General features: G+C 38.1%; 1 protein-coding gene and 1 long non-coding RNA gene across 2 annotated transcripts in view; one reads left to right on the forward strand and one right to left on the reverse strand.

Annotated features, from left to right (window-relative positions):
* LOC130914953 (LIM domain-containing protein 1) overlaps window positions 1–20,667 on the forward strand; it is a 32,010-nt gene that overhangs the window by 4,097 nt on the left and 7,246 nt on the right. The window contains exons 2-5 of the mRNA XM_057834562.1: window positions 9,781–9,882; window positions 17,613–17,680; window positions 18,942–19,004; window positions 19,177–19,307. Of these exons, the coding sequence (XP_057690545.1) occupies window positions 9,781–9,882; window positions 17,613–17,680; window positions 18,942–19,004; window positions 19,177–19,307 (364 nt within the window). The remainder of the gene's footprint in view (window positions 1–9,780; window positions 9,883–17,612; window positions 17,681–18,941; window positions 19,005–19,176; window positions 19,308–20,667) is intronic.
* Window positions 8,544–12,161, reverse strand: LOC130914954 (uncharacterized). The gene is made up of 3 exons (XR_009063027.1): window positions 11,966–12,161; window positions 10,720–10,853; window positions 8,544–8,588 (listed from the first exon to the last, which is right to left on the reverse strand). It is a non-coding gene; the product is annotated as an uncharacterized LOC130914954 (long non-coding RNA).

Below are 20,667 nucleotides of genomic sequence, written 5' to 3' on the forward strand. Positions count from 1 at the left end.
ATGTATTCATTTCCCAAAACAGTTTCACACTGAACAGTATCTGTTCAGCTTGTCATCGAGAGCCAAAATTCAAACATGCGAAGCTGATACACCATAGATGAGCACTACTCGTGGCTCATTGCTCGAGCAGCTTTATTGCTATGACTACACACATAACTGGAAACCACCCAAATAAACGCAGCCTTACCCGTCTAGTCTGTTGTGGCCAGTGTTATTTTCAGATATTTCTGTGGCATTTAGCGAAGTATAACAAATGTATTTGCAAATGACCAGTCCATACCATTTTTATAGTCCACAGATAAAGCTATATAATTCAAATTGAGTATTGTATTATTTGAACCATACAATGTAAATCTGGTGGTTTGTTTACTGTATTCTCTTCTTGTTGACTTTATTGCCGAGTTACAGGCTCCTATGTCACACCATTTAACGTCTGTCGTCATCTGTCCCACAAAACCCCACAGTGGAAACATCAGATCAGGGTTTACCTCAACTTTGTTTATAGCAAAGAGTCTCACAGTTGTGTTACATTTCTGCATAGTCCATACTAGGCATGTGCCGGAATGATATTTTGACGGTATGATAACCTTAAGCCAAAATATCACGGTTTTATGCTATCACAGCAATTACAATTACAATTACAATTGCAAATGCAATTACAGCTCTAAAATGTATAACTTTGAGATATCTGGGCTAAAAAACAAAACAAAACTTTTTTCCATTGAACGGGATTTTTATTTTTCAAAACGTACTGTATTAGAAAATTGGAACTTGCAGTAAGTAGAATGTCAAGTTAAAATAAATAAAATAAATAAATAAATAAATAAATAATAGAATATAAAAAATATTCTAAGTAAGATTAAAATAAATGCAGTCCTTTAGGTGAGCCTGAACCCACAGCCACAGCTCAACATTATTACCATTAGAACAAAGATTATTGAATTTTTTTCTATAAAAAGCACGTGTGTATAACTCGTATCATGTTTACATTATACACCCTTTTTCTCAACACAGACAGTTGCCAGAGAGAAAAAAACACCACATTTTGCCACTACTAGACACACTAAACACGCTGGAGTTAACTCTCTTAGCTGGTGGGAAACATTCATGACAGTGTTTACTAACCTTTCATTTTGTATAAATGCGAAAAACATATTGGAGGTATTGCCTCCTCGCCGAAGTATTCCCATATCAGTGATTTTGTTTTCTTCGATGGGGGGAAAAAGTTCAGGAGTTTCACCTCCTCCAGCCATCGTGTAGTACAGCTAACTCACTGACACTGAGCAACAATCGTTGGGTGAGGGTTGAGCCTTACAGTTACAAGTGAGGGATTTTTCCATGCATTTTTGGGACATAAAAATTAGCTAATACCTTAGGGACGGTATGACGGAAATCTTTTGCGGTTTTGAAACCTTGATGTTTTCACACCACGGTATACCTTGAAATTTAGTGTGGACTCAATACCAAAGCTGAACAAAAATTGATTATTGTGCTGATATTAACTTAATGTTAACAAATGTGCTGACAAGACATTTAGCAGGGTTGTCAGTCTTCCAATAAGTTTCTCGCTGGATGGTCTGTGCAAATGCGTTTGCTGCTAAGAAACCCTTTTGCCCATGTGCTCTCCAGCTGTTTTCAACTAAACCCATTGTTGAAATAGGATACAATATACTATTTAATTACACAGCGGTGGATAAGATATGATATCATGTTGGAAACAGCTCAGCACCGTGTTCTCTTACGCCCGCCCTCGCTTCCTTGCTCGCAAGAATTTCCTGATGGAATGTCATGGTTGTAACTCTTAAGTCCCCTCCATGTGCGCTTAGTGATGTGTAAGAGAAGAAGTTCTGGCATACATCACTGTCACAACAAGTCTCACAAATAGCTGGGTCATGTGAATATGACAAATGTGTGGGAGAGTTTTGTTGCTTTTAGCCCACCAGAGAAAATGTTTCTTTTAAAAGCGTGTATGTAAGTTTTTTATTCCCACATCACCACGTACAGTTCTGCACTTCCTTCTAAGACACTGCTCGCCTCTGTGTCATGCTCTCGTGCAACGTCAGTGATGTGTAGGCTGATCATAAAACGGGCAGAACTCCACAAATTTAGCTAAAGGGTCTATTCATTTGTGAATGTATCCATAAATCACTGTAGAAAATTGGATTTATTTACTCTCCAGAGTGTTCTAGGACTCAAGGATGGTGTTTCCAATATGCAAGAGACATACAGTAAATCAGAATAACTCAAAAAGTCCTGCCTGAGCTATTCAGTGAGCCATACACTGACATAAATGCAGCTGAGGCTGGAAAATTGAGGCCAGAAGAGGAATGTCTGGAGAATGAGTACAAGGCATTTTAGAAATGAGTGTTCCAGATATTAAGAGGTAGGCAGGTTAAAGTGGTTTAACTGAATGGACATGGGACAAAGAGCCAGACGCGTACATGTCGGTAGTTGCTTCTTTTGTGCATGAGAAAAAATAAAGAGGTTAATAGGTCCAAGAGTGCATTAAGTGGCAGATCATCCTGTTGTTCCATCTTCCTCTTTTTCAGCTTCCCAAACACATGAACAAACTGGTCTAGTTGAGTATTTTGTGTTAAGATTGGATTGATTTATCCCATCCTGCTGTTGAGTGGAACACTTCCCAGGGATTCTTGGCTTCTTTTCTGGCGAGCTTTTGGAGGGGGTGTGAATGTGATCTCCTCCCAGGCATGTCACGGTGCCTGATGAATATATTCCAGCCTGGTTAATGTTTGTTATTATCTTATATTTTCATTGGCCTCTTACTTGTTCTTGTTACTTAGCAAGATTATGCAAATATAGCATATCTGCTTTCCACAAAATCTGAGAAAGTATGTGAATGTCCTATGCTAAGTAGCCCGTGAGCTACTGTATAGTATCTTGACTAGCCTGGGTGAGCTCACAATTCACTTTCCTTCAGTGCATATGATTGCAAATGAAGAATAGCAGCATCTGCTGTGAACTCCTTTTTCCGCACTTGAGTTGTATTCAGCAGAATAATGTTACATGGAGGAGTTGCACCTTAGCAAAGAAATATGTGGATGAAAAAATGACCTGAACACCGCGTGTTGTGCTTATTAAAAGCATCCATGTCTCAAATGGACGGCATTACTGCCGGTTTCAGCTATATAGTACACTCAATTTGGCCTCAAGTTCATTGAGACTGAGTAACATTCATTCTCAATTAAACCCCCACCCCTTTTTTTGTAAAAAAAAAAATATATTTTCTGACTTATTTGTCAAAGGCATGGTAGGGGATGCCAATGAGGACCAAAGTGCGTCTAGGAAGCAGATGGAGAGTGAAGAGATTTTACCCAAACAAAACTGAGGTGTTGAGCGGCTGGCGGGGGTGGTGAGCCAGGCAATGGCTGTGGCTGGTGGCTTCTTCAAAACAGGAGGAGGCTTTGAGAACTGGGTGGATGGGTGTCCTGATGGCAAAAAAAAAAAACAGAAATAAGTCAAAGATTAAAAAATTAGCACTTAAAAAAGTCAAGAAGGCTCAGTCGACCGATGTACCACTCATGACTGGCAGAAGCATCTTCTTAAAAGTTGCAATCCCAGGTCTGCCACACCCTACCTGCCAAGATTGAACTAATGCCAATTGGTAAAACAGGAAGCGTAACACAAAAGTAAAAATAGAGGGGAGACCGGGCAGGGACCACCACAATATAAATCAATGATGTAAAGGTCTCAACGACAGGAATCCTATTAATTCATAGATCTGTTACGAAGTGCATTGTACATTTGAATATATTGCTAAAAATGAAATATGAAATGAAACTAAGAGTAGTGAATTGTGGCACTATTGTGTTAAAATCTTATTAAGGATTCTAGAGCTGCAGCTATTGAATATTTTAGTAATCGAGTATTCTACTGAAAATTCCATCGATTAATCAAGTAATCGGATAAAACATGTTTTTAAGATAGAGAGCAATTATAAATATACATGAGAAGACAAGACATTTCACCTAATATTGAACCATTTTAGATGTACCGTATTGGCCCGAATATAAGACAGTGTTTTTTGTATTGAAATAAGACTGAAAAAGTGGGAGTCTTCTTATATTCGGGGTCTAGACATTATACCCATTCACGACGCTAGATGGCGCCAGATATCATTGAAGCGAATGGTGAACTTGGAGTAATGTTCTGTCATGACAGATCTCAGCTACTCTCAACTTTAACCACTTTGCATTATTTTATTGCAATGTTTTTCCTTATTCAGATTTGTTTCAAGACAGCAGTTACAGTTAGACCTCACTTTGATGGTTAATGCAGTTATTGGAAATTTGTTGTTTTATCACAATAGATTGGTTTATTTACAGTTCAAAAACCAGAAGCCATTCGTTTACGAATGTGATTGCACTTTAGTTTACATATTTAAATGTTCAGATATTAAGATTTGAATGAGGCAAAATAACATGCTTTTTCTCTCAAACATATTGTTATAATCATTTGTTTCAGATGTACAGTAATTATTTTCTGTATAAAAATTAATTTGGTGTTCTCCAGCTTGAAATGCTCCCACACTTTTGACATGTTCTGCTTTCACTTGGTGCCTTTTTCTTCGCTTTCATCAGCTTCTTCGTTGTTACCTCTATATTCATGCGTGGTTGAAATCAAATATATCCGCCGCCTCTCCCTTCTTCCTCTACGCTCGTGACGTCAGCTCGTTGCGCCGCATTTAAAGTAGTCTGGGAAAAACGTCATGCTTAGAGCAGGTAAAATTAAAAGATTCCTTGAGGCAGAGAAAATGCTTCGATCAATTTTAAATCGAGTTACTCAAATTATTCGAGTAATCGTTTCAGTTCTAAAGCATTCGTAATTTTTGAGCATGGGTAAAAGTTGGATGACTGACATTCATGAGTCTGCTTTCTGTACTGTCTGATAAAGTGACAAAAATAATGTTTACTCCGTTTAGTGATAGCTTAGCTTTAAGTGGCGATGGTTACGTTATGCCAACTTGACTAATAAAGGTTGAGGGGTACAAGGTTGATTCCCAGGTAGGTCAATGTCTGCTGGCTTTGGCCTGTAGTTCATAACTGCACTGTAAGAATGCTTAAGCATAACAATGTTGCTAGAGAAAGTAACATCCATTTTCAGGTCTTCATAGTGGTGTCTGACAGGTGAGCAGGATATTTTTCAGCGTATTCAACAGTCACACTTGTAGCATTTGAGAGCTATGACAGTGATTTGATTTTTCATGATTCTGAATCCACTGTCTCAGGCAATTTTTTATATCAATAGAAATAGTCTTGAATGTCAAGAACACTCTTCTGTTATGTGTCAAATTTATTAAGACTTTTTTTTTGTTGGGGGGTTGCAACTAATTCAGGATGTACCCTGCCTCCTGCCTGTTGTTAGCTGGGAAAGGCTCCAGCACCCCCGTGACCCTAGTGAGGATAAGCAGTTCAGAAGAAGATTTATTTTTTTGGTTTAAAGGCACTTTAAAGTGTTGGGAAGGTACATGCCGATAGTTGTCATAAACCTCTCCTAACAGGTCAGAATCTTAGGACGTATACTTGCTTGCTATATCCTCGTACTTTAACAAATTTTGAGAGGACAAAATATTTTAGTACCTCATTCAAAGGATCTAAATTTCACTGAGGTATAAATGGATGTGGACCTGTATATTGCTTTAAAAAATGTGACCAGTGGGTTTACTTTTCTCTGTTTGGCATATTCGACTTGAATCCTTTCAGAGCTATAGTAGCTGTGAAAGGTAAGCAAGGAGCAGGGGGGGAGGTGGTCTTGGGTTAATGTTTTTCTTCCCCACCTCAATTTGAAGGCAGCACCAAGTCCCATGAATAATCTCACTGTTTTGGAACATGGGACACTGGCCAAAAGTACATAGTGCACATCCAGCTGGCCAACTGAGAGGATGTTAGTCGCATTACAGGAGAACTGTCACTATTGACTATTTTTAGAACCATCAGTCATTCCATCAGCCAATCAAATAATTGTGTCTAAAATTCTTTTGCTATACTGTACTGAAAATCTTTGGTTTCTGGTAAATGGCTGTCAAAGGCGAAATAGAGGTTGAGTGGTTAGCAAGCCTCACAGTTCTAAGATCATGGGTTCAATCCCGGACTCTGGCTTCGCTGTGTGGAGTTTGAATGTTCTCTCAGTGCCAGCATGGACTTTCTCTCCCACATCATAAAACCCTGCATGTTAAGATGTTTGAATACTTCAAATTATCCCTGAATTTGTGTGAAAGGTTGTCAATCTCATTTGGTTCTGTGATCGGCTGGCAAACAGTTCAGGGTGTACCCTGCTTCTTGTCCATAGCCAGCTGGAAGAAGCTCCAGCACCCTTGTGACCCTCGTAAGGATAAGTGGTATGGGTAATGAATGAATGATTATCAGCTGACTATTGTAGTTTATTCTGTATTGTTTAGTGAGTAAACAAAACCTAATAAGCAATATTGCACAAGAGAGCATTGAGCTGAACCCACCAACCATTATTTAACTGTTTACTGAAATTTCAAGTAGCTGTTTTATATCCACGTCTGAAGCTGCTTCAAGTTCACCTACTTATAAATTACAAGTTATTCATTCTAGGGCTGTAAATAATGTTTAACTTAACAATACGTTGACAATTTTTGTTGGGGGTTTTCTCCTTAAACCGATTCTTATTTGGTTACTAGTTTGGTTTTTAAGGAGAAGTTAATCATCATTTTCAGAAGTAAAAGCGGATGTCTGCAAAGATAGATAATTAAAAATGTAGATTATTTAAATTTATTAAAAATTAAAAAACGTCACTAAACGAATACCGATTATTAAAACACTTGTTGATTTATTTGATGGTCTTTGAGTGTGTTGTACTTATTGGGGTTTTAAATCAATGCCTTCTGAAGAGGGACATGACCTTTCTTGGATAACCTTGAAAAGGAATGTGGGATGTACTGTGCAATCATCACTGAATCATCTCTCTGTTGTATGCTACTAATACACAAGCTTCAATAAAAATTTGAAGCTTGAGAACCTTTCTCAAACTCGTTAGTTTGTCGTCAGGAAACTGTAAAATGTTGTCATGTAACAAAATGGTTTATATAAGAGCAACATTCCTATGTGTTCCAATAATATCCCAGTGTTATCTCTAAATCTTTTTTCCAGCCATTGGTGTCCCCAATGACATGCCCTATCAGTAGAAGCACTGAGAAGGTCTGCACTGCATAATAAAAATATACTATTATTTCATGCATGTTTGGAAGTGCAAGAAACAAATGTATTAAATGCAACAGTGTGTTTTAGAGGCTGACGTGTCATGTGTGTTGGATGCAGTAGAAACAGAAGTTTCTTTGTGTGTGTCAGCAGAGGACCAGGGGCGGGCTTTGCTGCATGGTCACCAGGGAGTTCTATAAACACACGCACACACACACACACACACACACACACACACACACACACACACACACACACACACACACACTCACTCACTCACTCACTCACTCACTCACTCACTCACTCACTCACTCACTCACTCACTCACTCACTCACTCACTCACTCACTCACTCACTCACTCACTCACTCACTCACTCACTCACTCACGACCACCCGCTGCAAGGGATACATTGAATGCTTGCTTTCTAACCATTGTTACAAAAACTTCATAGATTGTCCACTTATAGTGTTTGTTTTCTAACATGAGGACTAAATGGTCACAGATGATGCCTTAATTGTTCCAACTAGCACGTCAGCTCTCTTATCAGTATAGGACTCATACCAGGTAGGAAAGTAGGCAGGAGAAAGGTATTGTTGTACTTTTTTCAATTGGCTTTTGGTAGAAAGCTACAGCTTATGGACAGACTTTTACAGTGGTGAGTGGTGACCTATAAGCACTACAATAGCGTACCACACGTAACATATCACCGTTGCTCATTAATATTCATGACGCTAGCAACTGTTACAAGGGGGGTCAAACTTGCGTTTGTCCCTCATGCTAGATGCATGTAAATAGTGTACGAACGAGATGTTTACTGAGCTAAACCTACCAATTCTGTACGAAAATGATGTCCCTTTTAAAGATGTGGAAGAACATACAAATGTTCAGTTAAAGATGGCTTGAGTGTAGAGGGCTGAAAAAGACAGGAAAAAGAGACGACCTGATCCAGAGGTAGCTTTCTTATCGACACCTTTTTCTTGTGTGCATTGCCTTACGCCACTGACAATGACCTTCTCTTGTTTCATCAATCTATCATTTACCACCATATGCCCCGTCTTTCTTATATATTATATACTCTGGTTGTCTTACGTCTCTGAACGTTCTTGGGGGTAACTTGGTCTGCTATTTTTGTGTAGTGATCGCAGAGGCCAACGACGTCATAAAGTGACAGCCAACGAACACTTTTCATGTTTTCATTTATAACAAATCTTAATTTTATTAATTTATTTACACTCCCACCTTACTAAAGTTGTTTGTTTACAACAGAAAAGGTAAGGTAGATACCGTTTTAATCTTTTTTCAGGTCACTCCTTGTCAAAACGCCACGCTAAAAAATAGGTAAAAACATCAAAATTGCTTACCTCTTCAGGGCAGGCTGTAGCAGGCAATGGATCAGCATTGTCATCTGTAGGACCACAGCCCCCAACAAAATGTTTACTGCATATGAAGGTGAATGGCTTCACCTTGCTGGCGTTAAACTGGTCTTTCGGACGCCCGCACTAGTTGATCCATTGTTCACATTATTTCCTCTGAGTTTTTGGCTTCGGGAAACGTATGAAGAAAACATCCTTCATATGTCGCAATGTCTAGAGTTGTTTCTGCAAGTTCCATAGCAGCAGTGTTTACTCGAAAGATTAATGGCAGAAAACAAGCAGTACTAGCTTGGATTGTGAGCGCCTTGAAAGGTGGAAAAGCGCTATATAAGTGTAACACCATTTAAGAAGCGCCCTTCTATGCTGACCCCCTTCCAGTTTACGATGGTGACGTCATGCCTTGCGGTCTAAAAATAGCATTCCTGCGGTACGCTATTAGGCTGTCACAGTTTAAAAAAAAAAAAAAAAAAAAAAAAAGCATCATCATAGCAACACTATAGACCAGAGCTGGTAGAGAGAAACGAAATCAAATGTGATTCGTTGACTTCTCACATCACTCTCCAAACCGCCACGCATCCTTTTAATTAAAGGGAATTTTTAATTTGTATCTTAAATGTATTACCGATACTCTTTCTATATACCATACTTTTTTTAATGGCCCAGAATGTTTTTGTCCTTCTCTGAAGGCGAAGAAGGCCCTGAAAGTTCCCAGTGGGTTTTAATATGATGATAAATTCAATATGAAGCTCTAAAGCCAAAACACAGGTTACTTTGTCTGCTTGGTAATGCATTTCTTCTTTTCAATAATGTTCATTTTCTTTGCACATCTGATGCAAGCGTATCGTTCTCCAAGCCAATGGCAGCGTGTTGGCTGAAAGGGTGCCCTTTGATTTTTATCAGTGTTTCATTAACAGACTGCTCTGCCTCTGGGCCAAATTAAACAAGCAAAGCAGGATATATTTCTTTCTTGCAGTGAAACGGCATGCTAACTAGTTTCCTGTCTTAAATTGAATGGTTCCCCCTCGAGTCTCTGTTGCCTCTGCCTGTTTTAATGTGGATCAGAGCACTTGTTATTGTCTGAAACTTTCTTATTAAATGAACAATATGTTTGGTATTAGCAACATCAAACCGTGAATGGACAGTCAAAGGTCATTTTTAAAATTATGTTCTGCAATAATTTGTTCTAATAGCTACTCACAATTTGCTACTTTTGTCATTTCCCAGGAGTCTGTGTGAAGTGTAACAAGGCCGTGCATGGTGCCAGCCAGGCTTGTCAGGCAATGGGAAGTCTCTACCATGACAACTGCTTCACCTGCAGTGCTTGCAGTAGGTACACACATGCACACACACCAAATTCCTTCTCCTTGACTTCCATTTGAAACTTGTTACCTTCTGTTTAGTCGATTCACATCAAACTGACGATAACAACATCAAATTGACACCTGCAGACACCATCTGAAAGGAAGTTGTGCTTTCCTTTGTGGTCTTTTCCAACTGTCAATAAATGCCCATGATTATTTAGTGATTACCATACTTCACCGGTGATTTTTGGTTTCTGGGTGCCAGTCACCCCTGAAGCTGCACGAGAAACAGCATTAGACATGGTTTATTAGCTAAACTGTCAACCGTCAGTCAGTGTTCTCATAGCCCTATATATTTAGATTTTTCTTTTTACTGGCTTGATAAATTGACCCCCCCCCCCCCCTTCAAAAAAAAAAAATTACATAATGTTTCATGGCCACTCCTGTGTAAATTGTTACCAGTGTATACTGCATCATATCATTTTCCAAAGAGTACACTTACACGGTTAACATGTTTGTTATTGTGGAAAAATAGCTTTTAGATTGAATTAGTTCTTAGTATTCACCATAGTATTAATTCAACCCCTTTTTCAAGCCAAATAAAATCTCTGACCCTATTGTCTGATGGAGGCTATGTGACCTATTTTGGAACTTGACCCACCCCCTACAGTGACCTCTAATTCTGCAGCAATTTTGTACTTGAAGGCTACCCCCCGATGTGAACTGTTATCTTTATAACCTTCGCTTGTGCTTATGTTCTTGTTTACATGAGAGATTTGATTGGAAAAAAATTTGGTGTGGTCACCGGCTGAGTAATTATGATAGCTAAAGTGGGGTTGAGAAGAGTTAACAAATCACATACCTTTCATAGCTCACTCAATGTGAAAGCGTAAGGGCTTTGCCTGTTGTGAGGTGCCCCCAGGAAAAGCATCTCGGCTGGGAGGAATGCAGGCATGGAGGCTGGGCCCCAGAAGCACACTAGCTCTGTTATTTCAGCTGGACACAACAAGAGCATAGTGTGGAGACCATTCACTGGGACCACACCACCTACAGTACTACATGTACAAGAGTATACGTATGCACATACAGTAGGTATTCATGAATGCACCAACCGCAACAGGCACTGAGAATACTACCAGTACTGTACTGTATGCAGGGTTTTATGTTAGACATGCTATAACATCTTGGCCCGAGACAACGGCAGTGATGGAATGTAACGAAGTAAAAGTATTTCATTACTGTACTTAAGTACATTTTTTTGTGTATCTGTACTTTTCTTGAGTGCAAATATGAAGTGGTACACTTTACTTTTATTTCACTACATTCTACAGCACGTATCTTTTTACTCTCACTTTTTCATGCCTCTGGCGCAATCGGCAAGCCCCGAGCAACTATACCGTAATTAAGTACTAGAGGCAGGAAACAAGTACAAGCAAGATTAGGCAGGTGAACAAGTTGTTGACCAATAATAACCAACAGTGAAAGCAGTGCGCCTTCAGATGGGTGCCGCAAACTCTTGTACTGTAGGAGAGGTATGTCACAATTCAATGTGAGTACCAACAGGATGTGAGACGATTAAATTGTGCATGCATGTATGAAATTATGAACACATTTTCGAATATTATAAACAATTGAGTACACCCCTAACATTTATGCATGTATTTTATTATATCTTTTAAAGGGGCCACACTGAAGATATGACTTACACGAGTAAAAGTAGTGTGCAGCTTATATAGCAGCATACATTTATTGTTCCCTCAAAATAACTCAAAATACAAAATACTAATTATTATTAGTACTAGTATTATTATAAAGTATTAATAAACATTGTTTAAAAAATCTCAAACACATCACATTCTCAAACTGACAAGGATTCACTAAGGACCCAAATGCACGAATGTTCCGTTTGAACAAAAATATTTATTTTCAGTTCATAGGAGTTCAAAAAGAGAACAAAAATTCACAGCACTTGCTGGATACCAAAATTCTGAGCAAAGTCAACAAAAAGTCACAGCACTTGCTGGATACCAATATTCTGAGCGAAGTCAACAAAGTAACAAAAGTGGGCATTTGAACTCAACATAAATCTTAGTCAAGAAAAGGCTTACATGAGCTGGTGACATGGAACATGGCAGGATACAAGACAAACCGACACTGGGCATGGTTAACTGCAGGCTATATATACAGAAGGTCACAGGTGGACATGATCAGCCTGATTGGCAAGAGCAGGAAGTAAAGTTTTCTCAAGGAGGCAAACCACTACCAAAATAAAAGGATCTGGCTTGAACAAACACAAAACATTAACAAGACTTCCGAGACGTGACACAAACTGTCCTAAAAAGCTTGTGCATGTACTACCATGCGCCACTCACATCCTGTCGGGACTCACATTGGGTTGCAACAGTGTATGCACCTGGTAGTTGCTTGTAATCCGCCATTAAACTAAGATTTGGATTTTTTTTTTTTTTAATAGCTTGTTAAGCTTCTGTTTACAATGCAGTCAATTTTATTGCTTGTTTTTTTCCCCTTCTGCAGTTTTAGATAAAATTGAGCAGTCAATGAATTTTCTTGTTCTTTCTTTGAATATTGTCTCAGATCTCTGTATATATAGCGCATTTTTGCATTGGGAGAAAGTGCTTTTACTTTTTACTTGAAGTAAATTTTAAGGCAGGCACTTTTGTACTTGATTACATTTTTTCCTTAGATACTAGTACTTAAGTAAAAAAGGGAAGTACTTTATCCAACACTGCCCTACAGTCCCGTCAAGGTGACCAGAAGTAGTAAAGCTAAAGTTGAGATAGTAGTGGTGAGTGTCCATGAGTGTGCTCAGTAAGGTTGGGCATCGAGCATCGATGGGACCCGGTTCTAACACTCCGGTTCTCCCGGAACAGTTCGAATTTTTAAATTTCAATTCCATGTTTCGATGCCCTGACAGCCGATCGGAAAAAAATTGCTGCCGAAAACCACGAAGAAGAAGCCACAAGAAGCGCGTGTTTGTGCATTACGACTAGATTACAACCAAGGACACGGCGGCGCTCAAAAGTTTGGCTTAACTTTACCAAAAAAAATAAAAAATAAAAGACCATCCTCTCAGTGCAACATTTGCAACACAACTACAGTATATCATGCAAAGGTTGCTGCACGGCCAATTATGCTCAACCAGCTTCATGGAATACAAGTTTCAAGTGCATAGCTAGCTGAGTGCTACGTATTTGACACGCTGTGCCGTCAGAACCAGGTAAGTAAAACAGTACATTAGGTTTGTCTTCTGCTGTCCCAGCGACCCGACCCCAGATTAAGCAGGAGATGATGGATGGATGGAATAGTACGAGAGTAAATTGTATTATTACGTCAGGCTATGGTCGATATCACATGTAAATAGAACTAGATGCGAAATGACAGACTCGGCAGCGTTAGATCATGTAAAGGGAGCTAGATGCGAAATGACAGACTCGCTGGGGTTAGTAAACAGCCGCCATCTTAAACCAGTAGACGCCTCCTTTAAAATCAACAGTATTAAAAGAATTTTTGTTTTAGAATCTGTTGTGTTGCTTATTTAGAAAGAAGCAGCCATATGAAGCATTCGACTACTTTTCTAATGAATGCGTAGCAGTGAAAACATAGCATCACATCACATAGCATCCTTGCCGGACGCTCTCATCTCTTCTCCCCATCATACGTACACTCCTACAGCACCATTCACTGGACTAACTGGTATTGTCACAACATAAACATTGTATGTGTCTGTCAACACAACAGAATCGGTTTTACTAATAAGGAACCCTTATTATTTTTGCCTCATCTACATCAAATTATGATCAATAGAAGAATTTATACTAGGGCTGTCAAACGATTAAAATTTTTAATCGAGTTAATTACAGCTTAAAAATTAACTAATCGTAATTAATCGCAATTAATCGCAATTCAAAGCATCTATAAAATATGCCATATTTTTCTGTAAATTATTGTTGGAATGAAAAGATAAGACACAAGACGTATATATACATTCAACATACGGTACATAAGTACTGTATTTGTTTATTATAACCATAAATCAACAAGATGGCATTAACATTATTAACATTCTCTTAAAGCGATCCATGAATAGAAAGACTTGTAGTTCTTAAAGGATAAATGTTAGTACAAGTTATAGAAGTTTTATATTAAAACCCTTATTAATGTTTTTGTTTTATTAAAATTTGTAAAATTTTCAATAAAAAAAACAAACGAGTAGCTCGCCATTGTTGATGTCATTACATCATGCTCACTCCCCAAACCCATAAAATCATTTGGACCCAAACGCCAGCAGAGGGCGCCAAATAACAAAAAACAAGTAACAAGCGGACATTACACTTCTGTCATTTCAATCTGAGCGGGCCATGTGCGTTAATTGCATCAAATATTTTAACGTGATTAATTAAAAAAATTAATTACCGCCCGTTAACGCGATAATTTTGACAGCCCTAATTTATACTAATGCTTCGTCGTAGCTCCCAGTTAAGGTACATGTATTGCAAATGAATATGAGTAAATGTTTTCTTTGTGAGCTTTTGAAAAATAAACATCTTTGTGAAAGTGCCCTCCTGTAGAAAGAAACTTCATCTCATTCAAGTTCAAAGACTGATATTTACTAGGATATACAAGTTAAAAGCAGCCCTTTGAGAAGTTCATATAATTCATAAACTTCATATTAGTTGTATTAATAAAAAAAAAAAAAATAATAATAATACATTTTAAATTCATAAGATAAAAAAAAAAAAACGAGGTTACGACATTGATACAAACTCATAACTTTTTAAACTATCGTATACTTTTTTTTTTTTGACCCTGCCTCTTAAAAGAATCGGAATTGAGAATCGTTCGGAATCAAAACATGGAACCGGAGTCGGAACCGGAATCGTTCAATTTTAAAAGATGCCCAACCCTAATGCTCTGACCCCTAATTTTCACACGTCTTGTACCCGCAGTGGTCTGAGTACTGAGTACAGGGGTCTTCAATATGCCTACTCTGCTCTTGATACAGATCCATACCTACAGTATTAGTAGATTCAGACTTTATTTTAAATGTATTGAATGTCTTTAATTTAGAGCATTTAGTAGCGCAGTGGTCTGAGTGCCTCACTGCCATATTAGAGGCCCTGGTTTGATTCCCACTTGTGAGTTAAATAAGGAAGGGCGTCCGGCATAGCAATTGTGTGCTGAATCTATCATGCGGATCGACTGTTTCGCTGTGGTGACCTTTCAGGGAAAAAGCTGAAATGGTTGGATATTTTCATTTTTGAGCAATTGCTAATGTTTCATTCAAAGGCATTATTTATGTTTGAAGATTTAACATAATTCTAAAAAACTATTTTGTGGACCTTGCATTTCCCTGAAAACTAACAAGTATTAGTGGAATTCTACAGATTTTTTTTTTTCCGAAAATTACTTGAGTCTTTGACACGTTGAATTACAATGCATGTTCTGGACCTCGTATTAAAGACGTGTTATTGGTCTGGACGTTTTTAGTAACTTTGAATTGCAGACCCCTGCTCTAGTGGGATGGAGAAATTCAGAAGGTGATCACAGAATTGCTTTTATTGCTGAAAAGGATTTCATAAGGGAATTCATAAAAAGCCTTAATGAGAAAATGTCCCTGTGTTTTGTTCTGTCAGTCATGTAATTTACATTTTTATTAACACACAGTTCAGCACGGTCCTTTTCAAGCAGTTCGCTCTACCTTTTGACTTTAATAAAGCTGTTATCCTTTCGCAAAGCTCAGAGCATTCCTGCTCTGACCGACTGGGATGAAAAATGCCAAAATGTGAAGGAGAGGAATGACTCTTAAGCTACGTATACAAAAGATTTGGAACAGTGGGAATCATAACCCCAGGAACTGAAAGTTGTACAAATTTGAAGTCTTTGTAAGATGAACATTTAAAGTTCTAGCCTAATTATGATGCTTTAATTAATGGAAACCAGGCTTTTGTTAATAGGTGGGTCTTTGTTGACATATTTCTGGCGCATGCACAGTTGGTTGGGTGGTTTTGCTTAAGGTAGTTTATAATACTTAAAAATATATATTTTTTATAGATGTAGTTGTGTACTAACCTCTTGAGCGTACATTGAACTGCATTGATGTAATCTTAGTACAATGACAGCTATCAAATGGTTACAACAGCAACCTTCATAATATGTTAAAAATGTCCTCTCTTTCTGTAGGACTTGCAGGAGTATCTTTCTAAAGGCCGTGGGCATACCATGGTGTTGATGAGTCACATTTAGCCTGCAATAACACTAAGGCATAACAGAAAAGGAAGTACTTTATGGCTAACATGTGGCGTGAATAGAAAAAGTACTCCAGGCCGTTTTGAGACTTGGCCGCTTGATACATTGAATTCCAGAGGAACGGATTTTTTTCTGCACCTGTCCAGTAATTTGATTCAATGATTTTCTTTCCCACATGCTGAACCCAGACATCGTCCGATGCTGTCTGCAACTTGCCTTTTGTCCAAGCTACTGTTCAGTACATTGTCAAAGACATTAGCTAGGGTTGTTCCGATCATGTTTTTTTGCCCCCGGTCCATTCCCGATCGTTTTAGTTTGAGTATCTGCCGATCCCGATATTTCCCGATCCGATTGCTTTTTTTGCTCCCAATTCAATTCCAATCATTCCCGATAATTTTTCCCGATCATATACATTTTGGCAATGCATTAAGAAAAAAATGAATAAAACTCGGACGAATATATACATTCAACATACAGTACATAAGTACTGTATTTGTTTATTATGACAATAAATCCTCAAGATGGCATTTACATTATTAACATTCTTTGTGTGAGAGGGATCCACGGATAGAAAGACTTGTGACTTTTTATATTGTGACTAAATATTGCCATCTAGTGTATTTGTTGAGCTTTCAGTAAATGATACTGTGGCCATCCCAAATGCATGATGGGAAGTGGACCCATGACTGTGTGTCATGCTACCAATGGATATATCTTCTCTGCTTTGGGAAATAACATAAGGTGTTAAGACAAAGATCAATAGCCATCTTTCTTCCCCACATTGCTTCCCATGATATCTCTAATTATAGGGAGAGGGATTGCAAGACTTTAGCCAATTAAAGGAAGGTTCCAAAGGCTGCCAAAATTCACTCTACTCATTTTGTGCTGCTTTTTATCTCTCTATACTGGTAAAACTGCATCATTACAGATTGACCGCTACAATGAGCGAGAGGGATCGTGCAGCTCATACATTAATTGCATTGTATATTTTGACGTGACACATTTTTTAATAAAATAATTGCCGCCGTTATTGGGATATTTTTGTTAAACCTACCTTAAGCCTAAACTAAAGACTCTGGATGAGTGTAACATATTATGTCTGTAATGTTAAATACAATTAGAAAACGATTTAATTAAAATATATACTGTATATATTAAAAAAAAAGGCATGGCCGATATTTTTTTGCCGATTCCGATACTTTGAAAATGACGTGACCGGACCTGATCGATCGGGACATCTCTAACATTAGCACAGCATTTGACAGGTGGTGGCTACCTGAGGTTCAGTAGGATATAAAGAATATTGCAACTTGGTCCATTATTTTTTAACGGTGTCTGTTATCACCAGCATTTTGTGTGTGTTGCTTTAAGAGTTGGCTTCGCAAGATTTATTTTTAATATGTGTATTTTTTTTTTTTTTTTTTACCAATAACTTTCATCCCGTCCGTTATCCTTCTAAACAGTTGAAATGGATGTCACTATTTGCAGGTCGAAGGTTGAGAGGAAAGGCTTTCTACTACGTTGGAGGAAGGGTTTTTTGTGAAGAAGACTTTCTGGTGAGTTCGGTTCACAATGCGGCAATACTTAGGCCAAGCTAAGAGATATTCTACTAAGAACCTTTCTAGTTAGTAGGTCTTTTACAGGAGTATAGATTCTTGGAACTCTTGCTGTAGCTCATTCACATTCAGACATACGGCTTGTGTTTGATAAATGATGTGACTCACCTCAAATGACCCGGTCAAAGTGGCAGCCTAATATATCGGTCTCGGAATTTTAAAATTAGACTTTCTGAGGGGTTGTGAGGAGGTCAGAAACTTGAGAGGTTGCTTAACTTTATTGGTTGTTGGGAGGGGTTGTAGGTTTTGACATCAATTGGCCATGCATGATTTCATTCTTAGCATAAGTGGGAAAAGTAAGTGGTGTAATGTTTTGACTTCTATGAAACCTTTCAAATGCAATCTTGGAATGTTACCTTTAAAGAAAATCTTAATTTCTCCATAATGTTTCAAAGTGTTACTCTGAATATGGATCTAATTGGCCCTCCACCACAAGTTTGAATGTAAGCTCTAGTACCTCTTATACAATTGAAAGATATTATTTATATACAGGGTGTTCCAAAATGTTTGACCCCATTTCGTAGGCAAATAGTTTTAACAATTTTCATTAGAATGACCTCAAATTTTCACAAGTTGTGTAGAAACGTTTCAAGTTCTTGTGTGTAACGTTTGGCATTTCTATCTTTTCATGTTAAGAAATGCTGTTCACTTCAAAAGAAAAGGCATTTTGCGTGTTAGAGTATGCTCGGACTCAGTCACCGAAGACAGTGCAGCGTGCCTTCTTCACAAATTTTGCAAAGAAGGCATCAACTACAAAACAATTTAGGACTTGGCACCAAAAATTTCAAAATATTCCAGCGAGTTTGGCACGAGCTCGAATACCGACTTGACGTGTGGAGTCACAGGCGGCGCCGATATTGAACATTTATGAAAATCTGTCATAGGACCAACAAATATGAGTACTTTTCTTTGTAAATTTAACCAATAAAACTTACGACCTTCAACATAAAGTGTATTTAGTTTCATTAAGATCCATCAAGTAGTTTCTGAGATATCGGCATTTAGAATGGGGTCAACCATTTTGGAACACCCTGTATATTTTTTATTATTCTAAGAAATATGTGTCCAAGACGTCATGCCATATTCAATTTGAAAGTGTTTTCTAATAAACACTGCTGCCAGAATGAAATTCAAATCAGAAATAACCACAAAATAACCACGTCACACTATTTTTGAACTGTCTTGTCTTTATCTGTTAAAGTACTCAGGCTTCCAGCAGTCAGCTGACAAGTGCAATGCATGTGGTCACCTAATAATGGACATGGTAAGTCTTTTGTAGGGTTTTTCTTAATGTTTCCCAACACATCACTAAACAAATAAGTTCCGGCTTCTCTTCTTTATATAGCACACTTTTACTGTATGTTATGAAGATAGTAGATGCTGGGAATGGCACAAGCAAATAGGAAGATTAATGTGCTACGTTTTTGTCCCTCCAGATCCTGCAGGCTCTCGGTAGGTCGTACCACCCGGGCTGCTTCCGCTGTGTTATCTGTAATGAGAGTCTCGACGGCGTGCCCTTTACTGTGGACACTGAAAATAAGATCTACTGTGTTAAAGACTACCACAGGTGTGCTTCACTCCTTCCACTCACTGCATGCCTCTCATCTTGATGCCTGCAGGGAGAAAAAAAAAAATCAAGTTTAATGCGATATGAAAAAGCAGCTGTATAAGACTCTATCCCAAATGTTATTTTATGCTTCTACAGAGCAGAGAGATGATGCAAGCGTTATATTTCCTTCTTCCTTTATATCTGGCCTAATACGTCAACTGCTATGTGGGCATTGTAGTTTGACTTATTGCTTGCATCATGGTGTTATGGTCTAATGGCCACCCTCTCTAAATGTGCCAGTTGCCACTCTTTCTCTATTCAATTGTAAAACACCTCTTCCCAGTACTCTGGTTTAGTAAAGTTACAGAAAAATTATCCTTAAAACAAATGTGTCTAAATAACTAAATGTAAATATTCCACATTTCCCAGGTGGTGGGAATTGACCCATTGCCCTGATGCATTCACGCCATAAATGTACAATCCATTTTCTATAGAGTCCTAATTAGGGTCAGTTGATTTGCAAGTTTGGCGTCTTTCACCTAGGACTGGTTGCAGACAATCACAGATCACAATGGACCAATCGCAAAGCCCCGCCCCTTGGAAAACTCGGACAACCCAAGGCTCTGTCATATTCTCTAAGTGCCAGTAAATGAGTGAACAAACGATTTATGGATGATGGCCGGAATTAAAATTTCTGAATTTGCATGACCATAACTGGCAATAGACATTTTTTTAAAAATGAATTTTTACTTTGTTATTATTTATAAATGAATTTTGTCAACAAGCCGACAGATAGAGACGATTATTCTAATCGAGGTGAAATGCTACCACTCACAACTTCAAAACGAGAAACTCCACGGGCCAAATATCTAGCTAGCTATAACTTAGCTACTTAATAACGTTATGTCATGTGTTCTGAAAGATTTTTCTCCCGAAGCTTTTGTGGCGATGAATAAGCAGTCTTTTACATTCAGTTGGATTCTCAATATCATCCAGATGTGCTAAATAAAGAACTTGCATCATAAACATAGATGTGCAACATGAAACGGCGTAAATAAATACACAAAGCGTTAATGTTGAGAGAGCAGCATGCAGTCAAGTTGACCGCAGCCACTTGCTAGTTGTTTGTAAGATTTTTCCTTTGTGTGCGTCCGTGACCAAACTTAAGTTCAGTACGTATTCATTTTTCTATAGCAAGTTTGTGATGTTTACTTTGGACTTTCAGTGCTGGGATCTTGACAGCCTAAATTCATTGTATTTTATTCTATTTATGTGGTGAAAGACTAGTAAACAATTTGGCAGTCAAATGTTAGCAAACTAACTTTAATAGTTAGGTCTATGTTTCAACTACATACTCCCAAATATTATTTCTTGGACA

Source organism: Corythoichthys intestinalis, chromosome 4 (assembly GCF_030265065.1).
Source record: "Corythoichthys intestinalis isolate RoL2023-P3 chromosome 4, ASM3026506v1, whole genome shotgun sequence".
Taxonomy (NCBI): Eukaryota; Metazoa; Chordata; class Actinopteri; order Syngnathiformes; family Syngnathidae; genus Corythoichthys; species Corythoichthys intestinalis.